Raw genomic sequence first — 22,997 nt, 5'->3', positions numbered from 1 at the left:
CATTTGCTCACAGCCCATCACTTCAGAGGCTTACACACAAGCTCAGTTGTCAAAGTGCAATTTTGTTCCTATTGCCTGGACCAGATTAACTGCAGCTACCAGACTCAGGTCTTAACAGATCCTGGTTTTATCAAGCCAACTATCCCATTCATCAGAAAACCATTTAATACCCTACGACCAGGAGTTTTGAACATTGTAAAAGGGGAAAAAAAACCCAACTAAACCAAACCAAAAACCACAAAAGAAAGCCATTATCTCCTTTCAGAATCTGTTTAAGCCTTCCAATACTGATGAACAAGATATTCCACCAGAAAAATAGGACAGGTGAACTCTATGCAAAACAAAAAAAAGTGATTGTGCAAATCTTTGCTACTTATCCTCCTGATTCTATAAAAATGTAGAGCTAAAGATTTTCTGTATAAAAGTTGCAGTTTATTTCTTTTCTGATCAAGAGTTGTATCACTACTCAATACTACATTTTATTGCTAATCACAAATTGATGCACCGGGGTTTCAGAAGGGTTTGGTTTATAGCGTTCCTATGTAACAAAAGGAAAAAAGTTACAAATCCGGACTTTGCAGACACATTGCCATGTCCCTATAGAAGCAGGGATGCATTAGGTCTGTTTCATTAGAAAATTCTCCTCTTGAACAGCTTCTAGAGAACACACAATCATGATTTTCTCCAGTAGGAAAATTCACCCCATCATTTCATGCAGAAAGAAGGTGGCCAATCTGCTCCATAGCCTAAAATCCCTTTCCTACAGAACGGGAAAGGAACATGTATTTACACTGCTCTTACTGTGGTGTGTTAATGCTTATATTACTAGCAGTAAATTGGCACATCTTCCAGGTACACCTACTACCCAGCTCAACTCAGCTTCGTATGGCTGGGGTAGCAAATTCTCTCCACCACAACTGAGATGTGTCCTAATACTCTACAAAAATGCTACAGTAACCTTTGCCAGACAGCAACATGGCAGCACTCCTGCTTCAGAAGAGCACAGCACAGCCTTTCAGTAATAACACACAGCTCAGTGCATACTTCATCTGTCAGACCCACTATTAGCTGCTGTAAGCAAAAGCCTGCAGACACACAACAGACAGTGCTGCCCCTGAGCAGTACTGCTTCAGATACTGCTGCCCTGTCATCCCCAACACTGTGATGCTTGGATTTCAACAAGGGAGAGTTAGGACTGTCCCTTTATTCATATTGCCTTAGAGAAACTCAAAAGAAACTCTTTGGGAGCTGAACACCTATTGTCAGAAGGCTGCACTTCACAAGGCTCCAGAGAGATTTCACTGGTTCTGAGGCACATACTATTAACAATTAAACTTATGATTAAGTAAGTCAAAAGCACTATCAGAACAAAATATTAAATGGAAGGTTAAATAATTTGTCCTATAGGATTCAATTTCACATTTCACCTGTTCACACAAGCACCTCCTGTCTGTTCAGATTTGAACAGCCTACAGCTCAACCTCAGAAAGGAGGTGCTGAGAAACAAGAGACTGAAGCTGCTTGCGACAAAAAAAAAAGGATATAAATATAAAAGAGGTTCCATTTCCAGCACCAGTAATACTGCCTGCTCGAGCCCAGGTTACCAGGGAAATTCCTAAATTCAGGAACATTATTCAATTAAAACATAATAAACCATATTATTCTGCAGCTGCCAGAATTCCTGGCAACAACTCCCCAAAGAGTTTGCCACCTGTCAAAATTGTCTCTAAAGAAAAAGCAAGACTGCTCAACAAGATGAAAGCAACATCCCCAAGCTGGCTTATTTGGTAAGGACCCAACTTCAGACCAGCAGTGTGCAGGCATCAGCTTCAGCAAATGGGATCTCTTTCACTATCCAACAGCTGCCTTACAGCTACTGCAGAGCATCAGCTTTTTAGCTTCCTTAAAATATAAAAACAAAACCCCAGAAGAAACCCTGGATTCAAAGCATCCAAATATGGCCTGTTGTACTGGAACGTTTAAATCCTTGGGGGGGAGGGCATCCTCTTCCTCTGCCACAGGCAGTGTTTACTCCATGATGGCCCGGTACAAGGCAGGTTCAATATAATCTTCACGGTAGCGTGAATTGATCACTCTTTGTCTCTTCCTCTCTTGACTGACCTCCTTCTCTTCAAAGATCTCTGTGAAGCGCATATCCGAAGCTACTGACTAAGAGAAAAAGACAGAATTAGTCACCAGAGCACAGATGAAATCCCTGTCTCCACATCCTCCTATTGCATGTATGAAAGAACCAAGCCAAGACACGTGGAAACATTCAGCCTTCTTCAAATACAAAAAGAAAAATACTTAAGAAACTGGATTAACAAGTCTGGAGATACATTTAGGTGAACTCTGATTAGAGATCCAAAGAATCTCAAGTTTCACATGTAACTGCACACAATTTAAATTCACAATCACTTTCTCATAGTAAAAAGCATCAGCTGTTCCAATTTTCAAACAGCCTAGTACAATTTCTGCTTTGTAGAGAAGGCATGTTTAAACACCTGGTCACAATTCAGCTATAATACATTTTTTCTTAAGCCTCTAACATCCTGTGTGCCTGCTAACAGATCTGCATCAGATCAAATCTACATGTTTGTACTATAAAGCAAGACACTCCAGTGTGCTGTTTGCAACTACAATTTTTGTAGTGGAAAGTATCAAGCAACAAAATGGGATGTGGGATCTCCATCCTTATTGATAACCAAAAGTTAAATAGAGACATCCCTGAGCAATACTTTCTGAAAATTAGCCCTGTTTGGAACATGTGTCTGGAGACTGGCAGAGGTTCTTTCCCACCTGAATTATTTTACAGTCTCAAGCAACAGCCAGCTCTTTTGATGCAACCCTACTAAGAGCTTGTCAGAACAAAGGGTAAGTGAAGGAACTTGGCTATTCTTTGCAATGGAAGTAGACAATGGAACTCATGAATACAAGTATAAAAAAGCATTAGCACGCTCTCCCAATCTGTGCCTCTGATACAAACTCACACCCCTGCAGGAGAAATTATCTCCAGAACAAGACAGAACTTTGTTTCAGTAGCCTGATCAACTACTGAGCTTTGCAATGATTAAGGAGAGCACTAGATTTGCTGCCATCACATGCTCAGGTTGCTGTTCAAGCACAAATGAAAACAAACTTTTTTAGCAGAATTTGCACCTGGTTTACCTACCAGCCTTGACTTCACTCTCTTAGGAAGCTCCTCTTCAAGAGTATATACATCATCCCTTTTCACCATCAGCTGTGAACCATCTTCAAATTCCACCTAGAAGAGAACCAGAAGTAGTTCTGTCAGAAGTCTCACAAGTAAGAACCCTGCCACAGCTACCCAGCTACCCTTGCTTTCTCCCCACAGGCCTCTCTCATGAAATAATCTTCTATCACTTGAGATTTGTAAGATACATATGCAGCTAGGCACACTGCAGCAGACTTGAATCAAAACCTCAATAATTTCATGACAATAAGAGCCCAGAAAATTTTGGGATATTCTTTTAACACCTGACAAGACAGTCTGGCTGCTCACTTTAATACAGCCTGAATATTCATCCCTTTGGAAGCATGAAAAGCATGGTGCACTCTCACTAGAGGAAAATAAAATAAACTGATTTAAAGTAGTTTAAACTACAGAAGCAGAGTTTGATGAAGAACTGCAGACCAGCAGTTTTCAGAAGTGGACACCTTCAAGTAGGTAGCCAGATGTACATACAGCTGCAAGCAATCACTTCCAACAACTCTTGCCAGCATCTGTCCTTGCTAACATAGTGAGAGTACCTTACCCTGGAGTGTTTAAGTATGACTCCCCTGGAGCAACCCTGTTAACATGATTGGCTTGTTCTGAGTGATGAATTTTTAGACAGCAGTTTTTTACCTGGTACATCTGGATAGCGTGTGATGCAACAAACTTGGCTCCATAAACTTGTCCGTCTGTCCATCTCACCTGCACGACTTCTCCTTCAGCAGGGGGACCTAACTGAAGACAATCTCGACTCTAGAATGAAGAGGGAAGTATGGAGAGACAAGGAAGGTAAGCAGCTTCCTTATGTGAAGATTCAGCAAACCACCAAGAGGTCACACTGCACACCAGCCCAACAATTCTCCATTTTAAGGATGGAGAACCAGGCTGAGAGAGATGACTTCCAGTTACGTCATCTGCATCTAAATCCCAACAGTGGTAATGTTCAAGTATTTGATGTGGGGATGGCATGCAAGTATTAACAAGTTTTCCTTCAGACCTACCATTGCTAAGCAGCCAGAGATTAGCTGCATTCCCCATAATACCTGTCCCTATATGGACTCTCAGGTAACATCCCTAAGGCCATCCTGCAGCACAGCTCAGCCACTACAGGACCCAGGGAACAATTATCAGATCCCCTGATGTGTCTGTGTACAGAAGCAAGAACTGACTCGTATCAGGTGTCCTATATCACAACCCCCACTGCACAACATACCACAATGTCCTCTGGGTACAGGTTATCACTGAAGGAGCCATCATCAAAGTTGACCTCGTAGAAAGTCTCCTTTGCAAGGCTGACCACTTCACATTGATAGAAGCGACCATTCTTGTGCTTGCTGATGACTATCTGTCCAGGGGACAGATCCTGGAGTGCAGCCTTAGCTCGCTGAGAAGAGAAAAATCACTTTTTATACATTGACTCCATAAAAAATGTGTTGAAAACCATGGCTCCAGTACAGGCAGACAACAAAGCAAAACATTTTAGTTCACATGAGTTAGTCTACTTAAGCCATCATCAGCAACATTTTAAGAGTAGTTCTGCCTCTGGAATTTTAAATGCCTAAAGCATAATCTGTTATGTGTTACTGTCCTTAATTTACTTAAATCAGGTCCTCATTCTTAAGAGCAATGGAAGGCCTTTTACAGAAAATATTCTTTAATACATTGTTGTGGTTTTGGTTAAAAAGGCTGCATGGGAACTTAAGAAACTAATCAATCACTTAAATTTAAAATTCTTTGACCGCTCATGCAGACTGCTAGAGCAGTGGCACTAACTCCTGCATATTAAGTATCACAGCATAAATTTCACTAGTGTTCCTCATTACAACTGCCACAGGAGGGATGTGATGCTTTCAGTCCTTCTGGTCTGCAAACAGAAGTACAATAAAGGACCTGACTAAGATTAGAGTAGCAGCAAGGCTGAGATCAGAATCCAAGACTAACACTGTTAGAATTACATTACATACTGTGTGACAACCAAGCCTTCAATGAAGTTTCAAAATAATCACACAATCCAAGAACTTTTCAGTGCCTCCAAGACACTGCAGTTCAAATCTTGGGAATAACACACCTACACACCTCTGCCTGAGATGGAGTCTTATGCCTGAAGCAGGTAATGAAGACAACAAATGGCCAGTCATCAGGCTGCATCATGACTCCTGCTGCTTGGGCACAGCTGACATGAAAGGATGTGGGACACCGACCATGTGAGCACTGTACACAGCAACCTGCAATTCTCTTTCTCCTTTTCTTGCAGAAGATGCATTTCTGTGAAGAGGAAACTAGAAGTTATTGATTGGTACAACACTGTACCCCACACCAAAGGCTGGCTAGCCAACAGCTTACGTAAGAGCTGGGACATTTAGTCTCTTTAAAAAGACTGCTGCTTTCTGACTAAACAGAAGCAGGCAGCTACCAGTTTTTGTTTATGACAAGACAATAATGCACAAAAGTAAAGCACTAGAGGAAAAATGTAAATCAAGTATCTACCAGCTCAAAACATGCAACCCAAGGATGCCAGCAACAGATCTTAGATTAGATCAGCTTGCAATGCTCCATCTCAATACGGCCTTTCAGCCCTTGACTAAAATGTTACATAAATACAAGCAACAAGATTACAATAATGGGAAACGACCACAGAGGTAACAGTTAAAATTCTGTCACTACTACTGGTGACTCAATTGGGCCTGCTGGGCAGTTGTAGGAAAACAATGTTATCTGCAACACATATGCAAAGCAGAGTCATTCTCCCCTCAACACTTAACTGTTTAGATAAGTGGCTTTCCTGCTGAAGACCTTCACCCATTATAGGAATGTCTCACATACCCTGAAGCATCCCAGGGCTGGAAAGCAGTCAACTAAGCAAGCTGACTACTCCAGAGGAGAAAAACAAGCACAATAAATCATCACCATTACACCACTGTATAAACGTTATCTGCCATATACTGAAAAAAAGTGCCCCTTTTGCTGGCTCTTCATGTGAATAAACACGTACTAGAAGAAGGAAAGATTTTAAAAAATGGCAATAGGGATAATTGCAAATCTCTCATACAGAGAACTGAGCAGATTATACAGTTCAGTTTGGAGACTGAACCAAGATGACTCGGGTTTGACAGGACAAGCAAAACCCCTCAGATTCTGAATGGTCTAGAGACACCACCGATGCAGCACAGGTGATCCTTACCAGTCTGAAACGCTGCAGGGGGATTTTGCCAACATCTACAGGACTCCGCTCTGCAATGTTCACAAATTTTGCCTCCAGTACAGCCACAGCACACATCACATGAACCCACCTGTCAGGACAGGAAAAAAAAGAAATTAATATGCATTAGGCCATCAGAGAATGCTTTGGAGTTTAAATAAATACAGCTCTGTTCAAGTTTGCCAAATAAAACACAATAAATTAACCTCTGAGAATGGTCGGTGTAATCTTCCTAGTGCTACTAATAGGTTATATGTAGTGCAAACCCAAGATTTCTTTATACATAAAATCTACTACTAACAGGCTTAACAGGAAAGCAATTTAGTGACTCCTGCATGATAAAACGCTGCCTGGCCAAGTTTCAGTTATTTCATGGTGCTACAAGTCTGCTCCACTGCATTTTGCATCAAATAACTTTAAATGATCCACCACACCCAAAGCACACAGGACAGGCAGTTATATGCACATTTTGCTGTAGAGGTACCTTGAATTCCAATGTTGTGCTACTTAAAACCATGGCTGCCCTTTGTCATTACTGTAACCATAAGTAAGATAGAAAATCAAAATTATTTTTATGTGCTAGGTTATACCTCTGCATCTTACAGCTCTGCAGTATCAAATGCAAAGCAATTAACAGCTGCTATCAACAGAATGAGAACCAGGCATTACCTAAAGAGGTGAAGACTCCTGCATGAGAGCACAGTGAACACACAGAGTGTGAAGGGTGTTGCTGGTCACTCTGTTACACCAAATGTGGTTTACCAGCTTACCCTCAGATACTTAGGAACCGAACCTCTCCTTAAAATAAAAAAAGCCTGGAACACTCACTTGTCATCATTGGCTCTCTGCAGGGCTCCTCCTCGTAATGAACACAAACAGCAGTCCTGGAGTAAAGAAGAAAGCATTAGCTAGTCCACCACACTTGCTGCAGAACTTCCACCTCAAAATGCACATCCAGAGGAAGAAAATTATTTTGCTGTCAGAAGAGAGCAAACTACCTTATACATATCAGCTCCTCAGCTCTCAAAAGTTACTGCCTTTAGGGAAACAAAAATGGACACCCAAGTCTGTTGAAAGCAGGCAGAACCTACCACTAAAGGGTCAACTTGTTTGTTATGAGTTCTTTTTACACCTGCAATACCTTATATCCTTTGGGGACATGTAAAAGAATTTGGAACAAACATGAGGAAATAATAATCAAAAGGCTGACCAATTCCACTGACCTAGAGTCTATATAGCTGTTTGAGGGAATCTAATTTTTCTTGCTTTCTTCACATGTGCATACCTGCCTAGTTACTAACACAAGTTATCTTCTGGCTTAGAAATAGTAGTTACCATAAATTCAGACCAACAATGGAGCATTCAGGCAGAACATCTTCCTTCTGACTCAAATGAGCTCAGCAGCTTCACATCAGTTAAAAGGATATCATTATGGTTTAAAAGTACCAAAACACAAGAGACTGGCTCCTAAAAATTCTCTAAATTGTGTTCTTTTCACAGGATAATTAGAAAACCAACACCCACAACACCACGTGAATTAACTTTGTAGCCAAGTTCCCAGATGTACCGGACTCCACCTGTGAAAGACTTTACCTCTTCTAACGCATTTTCTGAACAGCGGGAGCACATCCAGTCTTCAGTGGCCTTGTCAGGGGATACACCATAACAACCTAGAACACATACATCTCATTTAAGAGTTCATTTCAACTCAAGCCCATTTCCCTTGGGCACAGAAGTAAAGCAAGAATAAAAATCAATGAGCCCCAGGATGATGCTGTGTATTTGAAGCCGCCCATGCAGCCTACCCCACAGGCCAGCACTCAAATTTTATACTCCTCTGGTAAGGTCTGAAGTTGGTCTATTTGTACATTAGATCAACTGGAAGAGGCCTGACATGATGTACAGACTCAGTACAGAGAACACCAGAGCTGAGGGTAACATTTGGATGCACTCACTTGCATGAACACAGACATGGCAGTTCTTGCAGGTGATGAGTACACTGGTTCCATCTTCCTCCAGGTAGGGAGTTGAAAGATTGAGGTCAGTGCTGCAGCCAGTTGCAGTAAAGCACATTTCAGGAATCAGGGGTTTAGTTCGGACCTTCCCATCCACAGCAGCTGGAGTTACTCCAGAGTTTTGACTGCTGCCTTCACATTCTGCCTGTGAGGGATGGATAGGGAATTTAAATTTTACAAGTAAAATGGTCTTGCATCATCTTCACTCACACATTATTTCATACAGATAACCAACTTAAAGAAAAAATGAAGGTACTGAAAAATCAGTCAGTAGGTTAGGTGAAAATATAGTTGTGTTTCACTACTATTTATAGTTATATTTATAAAGTCCTCAGCTGCTGTGGCTTCAGAATGAAATTACTTTCTACCCAAATACTAAACTGAAAGTCTGAATTGAATCCCTCTATTGAGCAACAGATTCTCATCAAACTGCATCTCTTCTGACAGAAGAGGAGGAATCACCAAGCCCACCTCATGCCCTACAGGGAACACCTCTTCTACGTATTCCTCCTGTAATACAGGGGATCACAACACTGCTATCCATCAGTGTACACATAGCTTACCTCAATATGGAAGGATTACCAACACACGAATAGACAACTACTACAATCTCCACTGTTTTTTCTCAGTGTAGTTCTGAACAAGTCTAATGGGCTTTAAAATTATTTTTTTTCCTGGAAAATAAACAGACTAAAAATGCAATTTCCCATATAAAGCTCAGAAGACTTTCAGGATAATCTTTCGTAATTTTTTCTTCTAAACCCATGTCAAATAAAACAGTTAAGAAGTACAAAGTTTACAGACATGTATTTCCATTCAAGCTACTCCTCTGAACAGCTAAACAGAAATTAATCTTTCTCTTTGAAAAAATATTTAAACCATCTTTTGTACCTTGTAGGCTACCACAAAACTTTTAAAATTACTGTTAGCAGAAATTGAAGTAGCAGAATGAATCTGCACTCTCCCTCCTACAGTGCCTCAAAAGCTATGGAAAAAAAGTCCAGGTAATGCTCACAGTTGGAAGGAAATGGACATGTTTTCAACAAGTCTTGTTTAGTCTCATTCTGTGAAACCTACTGATTTAAACTTACATTGTATGTCAAGCAAAAGACAAAACAACTGAGGGAAATCTACAACAAAATTGAAGAAAATTATGATTTTCTTTTCCCCCAAGCAGCAGATACACTTCTTCTTCTTCCCAAAGGAAGAGTGCATATTTGTCTGGCATTTTGTGCCAATTTTTTATTTGAACGGGTAACTGAACTGAGTTTCCAGACTTGCTATAGACTTTCTGAAATTGGAACAAAGACTCTAACCACAGCTCAAATCTTGGAAGACTTTCTGCTTCACTGCCTAGTATGGACAACTATTTGAAAACCTTCAGGTGAGAGTTTTCTGCTCACAGCAACTCACAAGGAAGATCCTAAGGAACTTCAACTGTCCTCAAATCGTTAGCTTTATACCTTTCAGCACTAGTGAAATCCTCATGTACCACACAGCTCCTAAGTAGAATTTCCATTCCTAAGAACTTACTCTGAGACAAAAATAGCATGACTGAACAGAAACCATGGTCTGTGGTTTTCATTAAAATTAGGAACTATATGAAATATAAATCTTCAACAAAAATGTGAGGTCTTTATTTCCAAAACTGTGGTGAACATATTTCTAGTGCCACTACAACTATACAGTCATCACAAATGAATCAAATATGCTTAGTGTATGGGAAAGGATCAAACTGTTTCAAAGTTGCAGGTCAAACATGCAGATAACTATTCAAGCTAACTATTTATCTTAGGTATATAAAAAAATTCATTGAGGGATTCTTGCCTGCACATTTATTCAACATGACAAAGGATTTCTGCACCCCATCCCATGCTACTTTCATGGATACACTGCAAGACAAGACAGCTTTCAATCTATACCATCTACAAACACAACCCTAAATTCTTTTAAGTAAAAGGTTTTCTTCCTTGCCAGCTCCTCAAAGACTATGAGAGGACCTAAATTGCTTTCTTAAGAACATTTTAAAAGTGAAGGAGTTAGTCTGGAAAAGAGAAGTGAGATTTTATAGTCAGCTCCAGACATTTAAGTTCCATTCTGTGGTTTGAGCAAAAGCCACAAAACATAAAAGCTTCTGCTGAACAGCTGAGCAAGACCCTGGGAACCCAGAGAGGCTCTTCACAGGTGTGAGGATGTTCACCCATCTGTGCTCTCCTGGAACAACTCCCCGGGAAGGCTGCAACATTGATATAGCTTTGGTTAACTGGCAATATGCAAACCCACATATTTAAAACTATGTACCACAGCAGCAGCTACTCTGTTTCCTCTGTGCTAGCAATGAACAGACTTGGTTTCATACCTGATACGCCTGGAAGAGCATGCACACAGCACAGTAGGGGGGCTGCTGGGCCATGGTGCGATTGTATTCTTTTTCAGCCTCAAAGTTTGGCGGCCGATTCTGCCACAGCTGGCTCAGTGGCTTGGCCCACGCTTCTGTCTCCTCAGCCTCCTCTTCAGGAGTTAGCTGCTCTGATGCCTCTGTGATAAGAGAGCATTCACCCAGTCATTATGTGGCCTTTTATAGATGTTCTTCTTGTAAATGAAACTAAATAAGGCAAGAAGCTATGAATGGAGATGAAAGAAAGACTGCCAGAAAGCAAACTGACAGACGGGTAATGGAAACCAGCAACTCAAGTCTCCTTTCTAAGAGGCTTCTACTAATCAAGCAACAGTGCAGACAACAAATTAGGCTTAATGTGAGAACAGAACCAGCTCCAATTAACATGTACATCAAAACTAAAGCCATCGGCCAAAGAATTTGGCATTAGGGTTTTTTAAAAAATCATGAATATTTACATCAGTGATTGGAATAGTTAAGGCAGATGCAGTTAGGCAACAGCCTTTGGTACTGCTCTAATTTTGCTTTCCAAAGAAAAATACAGGAAAGAAAGATTTGAGAGAAATGTTTAATGATACAATGAGCTATGCACCTTGTCTAGGAGGCAGAGCTGTCACTTACTGACTCCTGCTTATCACCAGTTACTTACCAGAATATCCCACACTGCCCACAGCAGCTGAGACCCTCTGTCCAATTTCCCAGAGTGTAAGGCTTTACTCACCATCATCACTGATGCAGTCTTTCACCAGGAGTGGGTGATGACGGGGCAGTTTGCTCAATGGCTGGCGACGACCCTTGGACTTCTTACTCTCCTTCACAGAGTTCACATATTCCTTTCCCACCTGGACCAGGAAAAGCAATTCAGCTGTCAGTGCCCTCTGGACAACACTTTGGAAGGAATTTACTTGGAACTCAGAGAAACTTCTTCAAAATGCACTGATGCTTCCACAGTTTTATTTCCAAAGTACCGTCAGATCTAAACTTCTTTTCATAGTGCTCAGAGCACCTTAGTTATGAAAAACTGGACAGAGCTGTGCTAGTTTTGTTGTCAGTAGAATGGACCCTTGTCACAGGTCCTAGTGTAGCTTTTCTTGCAAGTCTTTTTCTTTAAAGAATCATGTAAAAGACAGAAACAAAGACAAGTTGAATGGTTCAACTTGAAAGAGCCATGATAAGAAGTCCCATGAATTCTGGAGAAGCCTCACTTTGTGTGTCACTTAAAATATTCCAAATTTAAAAGTAAAAGAATTAATAAAATAAACTAGAAAAATACAGAAAAAATGCTAGAAAAGAATCTCAAACTAAAAGGGTTATTTCAAATGAAGGACATTTTCATTCTTTCTGCTTATTACTTGCCTTGATGTCTTACCAGACTGACTGGAAGAAGGAGATTGCAATGACAGCTATTTCCTCTTCCCTTATCCTCATACAAAAACAAGTGACACACTGACAAAATTACTACTAATCTGACAAGCAGGGCAGTAAAGCTAATGATTTCAACAGTTCAGGAAGTCTCCCTCTAGGTAAGAGCCTACCCTTACTTCTGTTCTCTTACACAGAGTTGGAGACAAGACTTCTAAGAAATATTGAAATTAGCATTCCCAGTTACCACCTAATGGAAAATTTGTTTCAAAGTTCACCTGGGGAAAACAATTCGCACCCATTCAACATTTCACCTTTTCCCTATACAGAGCATGCAATGGAGACATCAGTATCTGCAACAGATACCATCTTTAAACAGCCATGACAACTCTCTCAGCTTCAGCTTAATTATTAAGATTGGTGTATCTGCTGTTCTTTTGGTATAATTCTTGACTTCTTAGGAAGCCGTTACTGGCCTCCCATTCTCTAAATGCAGATGTAAAGAGGAAAATAAAATACTGGAAAGACACTACCAGATAAGATTCTAACTCTTCTCTTAGGTTGTTTAACATTCATTGGCAGTTTTTAAACACTCAGATTTACATTCTCCCAATCAATACTTTTGTGGCATCCCTTATCCTCTTTTAAAAGGACACAGAGATGCATCCATGTATGCAATTTTATATTAAAAACCCCTCATCACATGGATATGCTTGCAATAAAGGTTGGAACAAACCAGATTCATTTTAGGTACAAAGAGGTGTCTCTTAGTACAAAAGGACCTCAGTCATCCTGTAACATTACCGTGTCAAAAACATTAACCTCTCCTTTCCATTACAGCACTTAAATAGTTTAGAGAAGCTCTCAAGACAAGTGATCTCCTTGCTTACTTGAGGGGCTTGAAGTATATAAGGCTTTCATCTGAATTCTTGTGTACTTAGCAAAACCCAGAGGTACAACCTGCTATGCAAACCCCAGTGGGATGAAACTGTCACCTGCACAGACAGCAGCTTTGTCACAGCAAACTCCTGACCATGGAACTAGAGCCCCCCATCTTCAGTTCTTTTGCCATTCATACCTCTGCCAGCTCTTGCTCACTGATGCTGGAGGTGGCAGTGGCTTTCTTGCCTGGAGTCTGTTCAGTGTCGGAGCCGCTGCCATCGCCCTTGGCGTAGCTGTGCACTGTGAACAGCCCGGCTGGCCCCGGAACAGTTCGTTTTGCCAACGGGTCAGACGATTCAGAGTCTGAAGAATAGGCAGGTGAGCTGCACTGAACGCTGCATGCAGCACTCTGCTTTGAAGCTGGCAACACTGAAGCAGAATTTGAAGCATGTGAAATAGAGAGATCCAGTACAGCTGCTTCTTGTTCTTCTTCTTCCTCAAGCTTCACCTTTTTCAATTCTTCAAACTTGTCTGAGTCCACATGATCTGGAAGACGAGATATACTGATTTTTCTGAAATCTTGGCAGAAAGAGAACATTTGTGCAACTATTTGCACAATGCCAAACAGAAAAACAAACTACTACACACAAAAAAGCAACAGTACATCATATAAAGAGTATGTGATTAATTCAAACACTATAAAGTCATAGATGGCTTAGTCAGAATAAAAGCAACTGCTCATGGCCTCTTCCATCACAAAAACTAGGGCATATCAAACAAAACCAGCAGACAGCAAGTTCAAAATAAACAGAGATGATCCTTTATACAGGTCATGTGTGTATGTAGTTAAAACAGCCCAACTCCTGGCCATATGTTGCTGTGGGTAAGAGGTTACAAATATGCATGGAAGATTTAATAAAAAAAAAACAACCAAAACCCCACAAACCAATAGAAGATTATTAAATACAAGCTGCATAAAGGCTGGAAAACAAAATACAAGAGAAGGCATCACATGTTTTCCCTGGTTTTTGTTGTTCCACAGGCCCCTTGCTCCTCCCCTAATAGCAAGGATAAGTCATCCACTACAAGCCACATGAATTTTGTCCAGCCTACTTATTACAAAATTACAAGTAACACACCTATAAAGCATACCAGACCCACAGTACCAGGAAGTGTGCATATGTTTTACTAAGCAATTCCTATAAACAGGTCACATCGCTCAAGATACAGGAGCTTAGACTACATATTTCTGTATGCAGGCAGGCAAAATAAAGAGTAAAAATCTTTAAGTAAAGAAACTAGAAGATGGTAATATTTCAAATCTTATAACAGTAAACTTCTGAGGTGCTAGCAATGGCTCTGACAAACCAGTGTCTGTTTTTTTGGACACAAAAGCATCCTATTAACTAACATAATACCTTAGAGTGCTGCAGACAAGCCTGGCACAGTTACCTGGATGTTTGAGACTCTGTTCACCTTGCTGCACAAATTCACTCGTGGGCCTCTCACGAGGCTCTGCCATGTCCTCTTCATACTGTGTGGAGCTCAGCTCCTCCTTAGGAAAGGCCTCACTCTCACTCACCTCCTGAGGCACTTCCAGGCAGACCCTGTGCCTTTTTGTTCCTATGCGGTGCTTGGGGATGCTGCAGAAGACAAATCCCTATGTTAGGTGAGCAAACATGTTAAATTTCTGTGTGAATGCATAAAATACAGTCTGGTTTTCATCAGTGTTTTATGAGACAGCCTCTGGAAAGTCAAATAGTTTCCAAATTATTCTGAAGTGTTTTCTTTGCCTTTAGAGAGGAAAAGTCAGTAATCCCTAGAGATGACTTCTCAGCATGTTAATTGTGTAATAAGGCAACTATGCTCTGGCCAGGCATTCTTTACCTTAAATAAAAAAAACCTCTCCAAACAAAACCCCAAACAAATCAAACCAACAACAACAACAAAAAAAGCCACCACCAAAGAAACTTTAGGAACAGTAGCTGGCACCACTGTTCCCAGGAAAAAATATTATTGCTAACTCTCACTGTTCTATCACAATGGAAACATTTAATTGCAACTGGGTTCAAATTCCAAGAATCCAATAGAAAAGCAGAGGACTATATAAAACAGTACCTTTTTGTCTCATCCCCATCCACCTCCTCTTTACATGTCTCTTCTGTTTCCATCTCCTCAGCACACTGCTTCCCACTCTTGACTTTTTGCATGAGATCCCCTTTAAGGAACTCTGCTGCCTCTGGGGTTGGAAGAGCATGGTCAATGACAGTCACATCCTTCCCAGCTTTCCAAAGCTTGTAACGATCTGGCTGGTATTTCCTCACAAACACATCCATGGAGATCTTCACCATGTCCTTCCGACATGAGCACTGAAGTCACAGAAAACATTCAAGTAAGGCCAAATACTCAACAATTCTACTCTGTATTTCTCTAGCATTTTGCTCTCAAGAGTTTAAGGAACAAAATCCCACACTCACATATAATTGAGCCTCAGAACTCTCAAGACTCTTTCACAGCAAATCAAAAGTACATATATTAGGTTACTAAAAATGGTAGAAAAGCCAGCAAAAAACACAGAACAGAAAAACAGATGTTATCACAACTAGGAAAGAAAGCTCATCAGTCTTTTTACAGAGCTGCTGGTAAAAGCTGAGTGTTTTAAAATGAGCTCATACAGAAACAGGCCACAAAACCAGCGACTATAATGAAGAAATCAGAACCACACAAACTCTGGGCCTACCCAGAGCAGTAGAGGTTTCCTTCACCCCAGCATGATTACAACTTAGTCCTTCAAAGCATTCACTTCAATAGAACTTCTGAAAGTATAACCCTTGTTTGTAAGGCACCTCTACAGGGATATCACACTATTCAGTCTAAAGGTTCAGCCAAGATACTTATTTTGATAAGTCATTTAAGTTACCAGAGTCATATTCTGGGCTAAACAATCAATAAATAGTGGTCAAAATACTGGAGAAAAGTAGTGATGAGCTCTGCCCACCAAGCACATTCTTTCACCAGTTCCATGCTTTCCTTTGAAGCCTCACTTGAGCTGCACAAACTTACAAAAAAGTTAAAATATGTTGCATGCTATCCATGGTTGACACAAGGCATGAAGCAGGGCTTTGCCTGGATGCTGCTATTTTATAAGAAAAAAACCCATCACATCTCAAAAAGGTTTGAAACAACTCTCTTAAAACTAAGAGTGGGGGCTTAATGATGGCAGCAGGCCACTCACCAGCACTGACTGCTTCCCATACTCAATCCACCGAAGAGTAGCAAAGTTGGTAGATTCAGCACAGTTAAAGCCATGGTTAAAGCCAGCATGATAGCTGTAAGGAAAGGTTATCATGAACTCTCCAGCCTCCTGGGTCACCTAGAACACAATGGAGACATCACAGTGTTATTCAGAGTCTAAGAAGGTACTTGGTGAATATGATTAAAAGGGGTTCCTGTACTCCTCTCTGCAGCACGCCCAAAAATCCAAATGCTGGCTGGAGCTCCCTGCTGCAATGGATAGACTTGCTACTGACCTTCATTATTTTGCTACTTATGTTACATATCTGTTTACTGAAACCCATGCTCAACAGTTTTTTTACTACAACGTAACACAACTGGTCAATTTAGCACAGAAATGGTAATACATACAAAATACTCTGTCACCAGCTATGTAAAGTTAATAAAGATACTTATTTGTATCAGCTACAGGTTTGGCTGAACAGTATCTAAGTTGAGTAACTTTCTATCCGCACATAATTGGAAACTTTATTGCCATTTTCTTTCCCTGTTCACACAAGAGTAGAACTCCTAGTCAGCCTTCCACTGCTTGCTCTTCAACATTTCCCCACTGTAAAGGCTAATGACAACAAAACACTTCAGCTCCCCAGGCAGATGATACAGTATCTCTGAATGAGAAGCCCAAGACTAGATCTTTAATATCTCCCTGTGGGAGGGGGAATGGCAGGTCATTATCTGAGAAAGTAAGGAAGCATATAAAGTTACTAAGGTAATTAAAAAATTAACAGGGGACAATACTTATTTTCTATTGAGGAAGCAGATTGCAACAAACAAAATTAGCAGGGGCAAATTTAAAACAAAAAAAGGAAAAACTCACTTTACTGAATATATATCATAACAGTGAAAGGAATATGACACAGGAGATAATATTTGAAGTTAAAAAAATTAAAAAAAAAAAAAAAAAAAGAAAGCAAAACACGGAAAATGAAGCTTTTGTTTTTAGGAGCCCTTGACAGATTTTTCAGTCTCAAACTCTTTCAGGCCTCAACAACCAGATAAATGGAAGTAAAAAGGAAGGATTTCCTTACAGCCTCCCTATTTCTATTTCCTCTCTAAGCATCTGCTACTGGCTACTGTCAGAAACAAGACAAAGCTGCAGGAACCTCTTGATCAAGCTGGTATAACCATGATTACTTTTCTACACCTTATCAAATGGAATTCCATATTTCTTCAGAATTGATGGAGAGATGAGAGTCATCTTGTGACGGAGAAACGCTTCACAGCTTTGGGCACTTCCTGGGAAAAACCCTGTTTAAAATAAAGACAAGCAGAGAGGTTACCACTGCACTCAAACTACATTTATTTTTCAGCAGTTTTATGAAAAATGATTATCTAGACCCTTTTTCCCTACAAGTATGGACCACTGGACCACCTTACTTGAAGTGTGCTAGTTTGCACGAAGAAAAATGACAAATCCCTAAGATTTATCTTTTAACAGCTGCCAGTTCGAAAGAACGACCTCAAATAGAAGGATCCTCCCTTGCCCATAACCTTCCAGTTTTAATAATCAATAGCTAAGGATTTTCTCATTAAAGTTTAGACAGACCACAAATTCATTACTTGTAATGCAACTATTTCTCTTGTGTGTATCCTATAAGCAAACATTCAGAAGTAATGTAATCTATATTCTAAAAGGCAAATGATCCCATCTTTAGAAAAAGGCAGGACATGAACTGCCTGATTACCTTTTGCAAGTCTCTCCAGTCGCTTCCCATGCTCTGGAGGGATGGAGTACCTGCAGTTTTAGGAAGAGGTCTGTTAAGTTCAAGTGACAACAACAAAATCTCAAAGTCTGACTGGAAATCATAATCAGTCACCAAGATGTGAATTACATAAAAAAAATATCTCTGTCTACGTTTGTTTTTTTCAAAGTTTAATATAATGTTAAAAATTTTCATTGAGGACTTTGACCTTTCTATCCTAAAAAAAAACCAACACCCAAAACTGACCATTTCTTTCAATGACTTTCACTCAAGCAATCAAAGAAGTAAAAAGTCTCATGTATATAATCTGTGCAGCAAAACACGAATTGCAATGAGAAAGGGAAGAACACTTCCTGAACTGTCTCAATTCACAGCTGTGTAATCTCAGTATACTCAGTGCAAGGAGGAACACAGGGCAAGAAAGAAAATGGAATCATCTCTTTCAGCTGCTCAAAAATGGGACTAAGCCAGCTGCCACATCCTTAACACAAGCACAACTCATAGAGTGCTCTTTAGGGCTATGTCTCTCCCTGTACACACCTTTTCACGGGTGCCACAAAACTCCTGGCTGGTATGACTACAATAAAAAAATCAACCCAATTAGTTTGCTTTCACTCTGGAATACAGTGCTATATTCTGAATGGATTCCTTGCTAAATTAATCAAAGATACCAGCAAAGCCCACTTCTTCCAAGTGTAGAAGAAGTAATGGCCAAATAGTTCAACAGACTCAACTATTCTATTTCATGTTTCCCTGCTACTGCCACTGCATGGGGTTGTTCGTGGGTCACACTGTGCTAGCTATTATTTTTTCTTCAAAGTTGTAATAAAAGGTAGCCAAAAATACTAGTTTCCAACAAAAGTGCCATGGAAACAATTGTTGAAGTTGCTTGAGAAATTAATTTGTGAACAGAAGGACATGATTCACTCTTAAAATGCAACCCATGCTACAGAGAAATTCAGGAGCCTCCCCTAAAAAGAATCAAGAAAGCTCAGACACTGGACAAACCACTCAGTGATATCCACTAACCTGATGTTTAGATACATGATAAATAGTTACACTTCAAAGTCTGTTAAAAACTGCCTGTTCCCCCAGTGCCTGGGTGACCACACCTCTGTATGGTTATTTTAGAGTCTCAGGAAATGATAAGCATGTTTGCCAAGTTTTGGCCCTACCACAGCACAGAGCATCCATGATATACTGTAATTCAGAAGAACTCTCTACATCAGGACAGCAAGCAGACCCTTCTAGAAGGTAACCAAACAAATTCTACTGAGGACATTCACAGTTCTGCAGGTCCTTATAGATTTCTAGTGTTCTTCCCATCATATAGAACTGCAGTGCAAGAGAATTGGTAATTATTTTAGTAAACTCCTTTATGGTTTTGACTCCAGTATTTCATGATATGGCTGCCCTACATCTAGAAGTTTCCTTAGAAAATCTTACCATGACTTGGGTTCCCCAAAATGCAAGTAATTAATACTGTAGAGATCCATGTCCTCGGTGTGCCACGCAAAGGAAGTTTTCCACATACCAAAATATAGGTAAGGAGTATTCACTCCTTCAATGGTTATCCCACTTTCATTCTCCACAATATCCAGGATTGTGTTCAATCTTCCAATATTCCATGCATCTACATGCTGAAAGACACAAACCTCATGTCAAACAAGGATTACAAAGTACAAAATCACACAATTACAAAATGACAGTTTGCAAAAGTTTAACAGACATTTGTGAAACAGCCCATCACAGAATGACACAGCTCAAGCTGCCAGCTAGTTCACCTACACCACAAGTTCTGCATGGTAGCTTACATAGTGATTGCTTATTGGCCTTTAAGGAGGGAAGAAATTACCAGTCAACATAATGATTACAAAGGAGAAATAATCACGAAACTACATACTTAACAGAGCAGAAAACAATAGCTGATGTTGATTGAGTTTCAGCTGATGTCTGAACCCTCTTGAACAAAACCAATTCTCATTCCAAATATCTTTTAAAAGAATAAATCATGGTAATTTAGGAGACAAGCAAGCAGAATGCAAATTGTCTTTTGACAGTTATCATCCTACCACCTAAAGGCTACAGAGCTGCCCCACAAAAAATACATACACCAGTGGATACCAAAGCAGCATGAATCCACTGATCAACACTTACAACCCTCACACACCTTTCAAGACAAAGCAATGCTTGGGCAATAGTGGTTTTTGCTTTCCTAAACTGAACTGCACTACACTGATGTGCTAGCAAAGGCCCCTCTGTCAGCTGCCTACACCAGAAGCTGGAACTATGCTAAGACTATCATTAACTCTTTCCAAAAGGTAAGAGTCAAATGCCACATTAGTATTTATGGAATGCAATATACCAGGATAACTGTTACCTGAAAACCAGAACAGTTTCCTTACCTTGTCGTAGAGCGTGCCATTAACGTCAGCCCCGTAGATGGGGGCATTGAATGTAAGGTTCTTCCAGTATTTCCGTTCAAGGTCTTCAAAGTCTGTGTACCGGGGTGTGCAGTACCTGAAAAAAACCAAGAAAGACACTAACGACTTTGCAGTTTGATATTTGACAAGTTAAAACTAATGTTTTCCTCAAAGAATGGAAAGCTACACAAAAATACCTAATGTGTGCTACCAGCCAGATGAGCAGTCATGGCTCTGTTTCTGTGACACTTAGTAATGAATGTATGAGGAAGAAAATTACTTTCCCCATTTCTCAGTTTACTTTCATTTTCGCTTTGTGCACTTGTCTGGGGTCAAAACAATTTTACCTTCTAGCTGTAGCTACTTAGAAGCAACAGTGTAGTCAAAACCAGAAATAATACAAAGAAAAACTTTAAAGAAACCCCAAACAACCCCAAAGTTTTCTGTTTTCTGCCACAAACCTTCACAGCTGCACTATGGTCAAACATGCTCTGTTTACCAGCAAAATACCTACTCTTGATGTCCACTTCTGGCTACATACTGGACTATATGAAGCACGGGGGGAACAAATTTAATCTTAACACCTATTTAGCATGTGTCTATAAACACAGATTCCAGACAATTACATATATAGCATAAAACGGTAATTTCTGTCAAATTATTCTATTAAACAGAACTCTAAAATATCTGGTCTGTACTGCTTTTGAATGCTTTGATGGACTAACTGTAGCTGGCAATTCCAATGCTTTTTCTAGTTACTGCAAAGACTATTTTGCTTCAACTCCTTTACAAGTAATCTTTTCTTCATCTCTTTTTTTATGGCATGAACATTCCTTTCTCCACTACTTAAGTATTTCAATAGTCTAGCTACTGGGGACAGACAGACAGGAGCCCACAGCACAAACAAAAAATTCTGCTGCCATTACACATCAGCTTGCTGCACAGGAGACAAAGGTGCCCATGCACACAGCCTGCTGTACAAGCAACCTCATCTGGCCCGGGCATGACATTCACACTGCTGACCCCTGACCGTAGTGAGGACCTGGCTCCTGTAGGAAGCTGTGGGTGCCCCATCCCTAAAAGTGTTCAAAGCCTGCCTGGATGGAGCCTGCAGCACCCTGTTCTTGAGAGAAGAGTCCCTGCCCCGGGCACGGTGGGGAACCAGATGATCTTTAATGCCCATTCCAACCCAATCCATTCCGTAAGTCTACGTGCCCGGGACCGGCCGTACTTGTCACTGTTGGCGATCCTGCGGAACTCGCGGACCGTCATGGCCTTCTTCTGGATGTTGTACTGCGTGAAGAGCCCGGACTGCCCCGTCACCACCTGCTGGATGGGCGCGGGGATGACGAGCTCGTCGATGTCATCGTAGCACTGCCGCGGCTTCCACTCCTTGGGCGGCACGATCTGCGGGGACACACGGCCCGGGAGCGGCGGCCGCGGCCGGGGACAGCGTCAAACTCGGGGAACTCGGGCGCAGCCCCGGCCGGGGCGCGCCCGCCCCACCGGCGCCGCGGCGTAAACAAAGGGCGGAGGCGGCCGGTGCGCGGCCCGGGGCCGGCGGCGCGGCCTCCGCCCGGGGGGAGAGGGAGTGTCGCACCTTGGCCAGCCCGGCGCGGTGCGCGCCCTGCGACTCCACGTAGGCGATGTAGCGGCTGAAGTCGCGAAACTCCTCCATGGTGGGGCGGAAGGTCATGATGCGCTGCCCGGGGTTGAGGCTCTCCAGCTCCGAGGCCATGATGCCGGGCCGGCCCTGCGCGGAGGAGGCGGGGGTGTCCTTGCGGGGGGCGGGACACCGCGCCCGCCCCGCCCCTCCCGCCCGCCGGCCAATCGCCGCGGGGTCCGCATCGGCCCTGCCTCCTCATTGGCGGAGGACGCGTGCCCGTCAGGACCCCACGGCTCGCTCTCCCTCTCACGGCGGAGAACGCCACCGACTCACCCCCCCCTCCCGCCCGGCTCGGCTCGGCTCGGCTCGGCTCGGCTCGGCTCGGCCCTGCCGGCGCGGCGGAATCCGAGTCCCCGCCCGCCGTGCTCACGTCGGCAGCGTATCCCGCTCCTCCGCCACCTACCGTCCGAGCCTCGCACCGACGCCCGACCGACGTATCCCTCCGCACCACGCGCCCAAAGAGTCCTGCGGACCGCCGACGCCACCGCGGCCGTTCCGCTCCGCCCGAGCTCCGCCCGGCCGCCCCGCCTCTTCCCTCCGCCGCCGCAGCCAATCGCTGCCCGCTGCCCGCTTGGCAGCCAATAGGAATTCGGCGGCGGGCGGGGGCGGGCCAGCGAATCAGGAGGCCGGGCGCTGGGCGGTTGCTAGGCAGGCGGGCGGGACGGACAGGCAGTTGCTAGGGGGCGTTCGGGCGGGGGCCGCGCCGGGGCACCCTCAGCCCGCGGTCACCGGCATCCCACCGGGATCCTTCCCCATCCCACCGGGATCCCGCCCGCTCCCGCCTCCGGGCCCCGGGAGTGTCACCGGGTGAAACTGAGCG

The 22,997-nt window shown here is 42.2% G+C and overlaps 1 protein-coding gene across 2 annotated transcripts; it reads right to left on the bottom strand.

Moving 5' to 3' along the window:
* Positions 1–463: 463 nt before the first annotated feature.
* KDM4A (lysine demethylase 4A) lies at positions 464–22,726 on the bottom strand. Of its 2 annotated transcripts, none has more exons than XM_079313901.1 (22): positions 22,633–22,726; positions 22,112–22,264; positions 21,743–21,918; positions 20,494–20,608; positions 19,535–19,728; positions 18,071–18,120; positions 17,530–17,633; positions 16,327–16,464; positions 15,210–15,460; positions 14,544–14,734; positions 13,288–13,637; positions 11,569–11,689; positions 10,809–10,987; positions 8,390–8,594; positions 8,028–8,104; positions 7,263–7,318; positions 6,417–6,525; positions 5,312–5,500; positions 4,449–4,619; positions 3,869–3,988; positions 3,173–3,265; positions 464–2,169 (listed from the first exon to the last, which is right to left on the bottom strand). In XM_079313901.1, the coding sequence occupies exons 2-22, from the start codon at positions 22,247–22,249 to the stop codon at positions 2,029–2,031; spliced, it is 3,168 nt and encodes a 1,055-aa protein (XP_079170027.1). In that variant the 5' UTR covers positions 22,250–22,264; positions 22,633–22,726; the 3' UTR covers positions 464–2,028. The 2 variants fall into 2 exon arrangements, with proteins under 2 accessions (XP_079170027.1, XP_079170026.1); XM_079313900.1 differs by having other exon boundaries at positions 22,581–22,722.
* Between the last annotated feature and the right edge of the window lie 271 nt (positions 22,727–22,997).

Source organism: Erithacus rubecula (assembly GCF_903797595.1).
Source record: "Erithacus rubecula genome assembly, chromosome: 10".
Taxonomy (NCBI): Eukaryota; Metazoa; Chordata; class Aves; order Passeriformes; family Muscicapidae; genus Erithacus; species Erithacus rubecula.
This window is presented reverse-complemented; position numbering and strand designations above follow the sequence as displayed.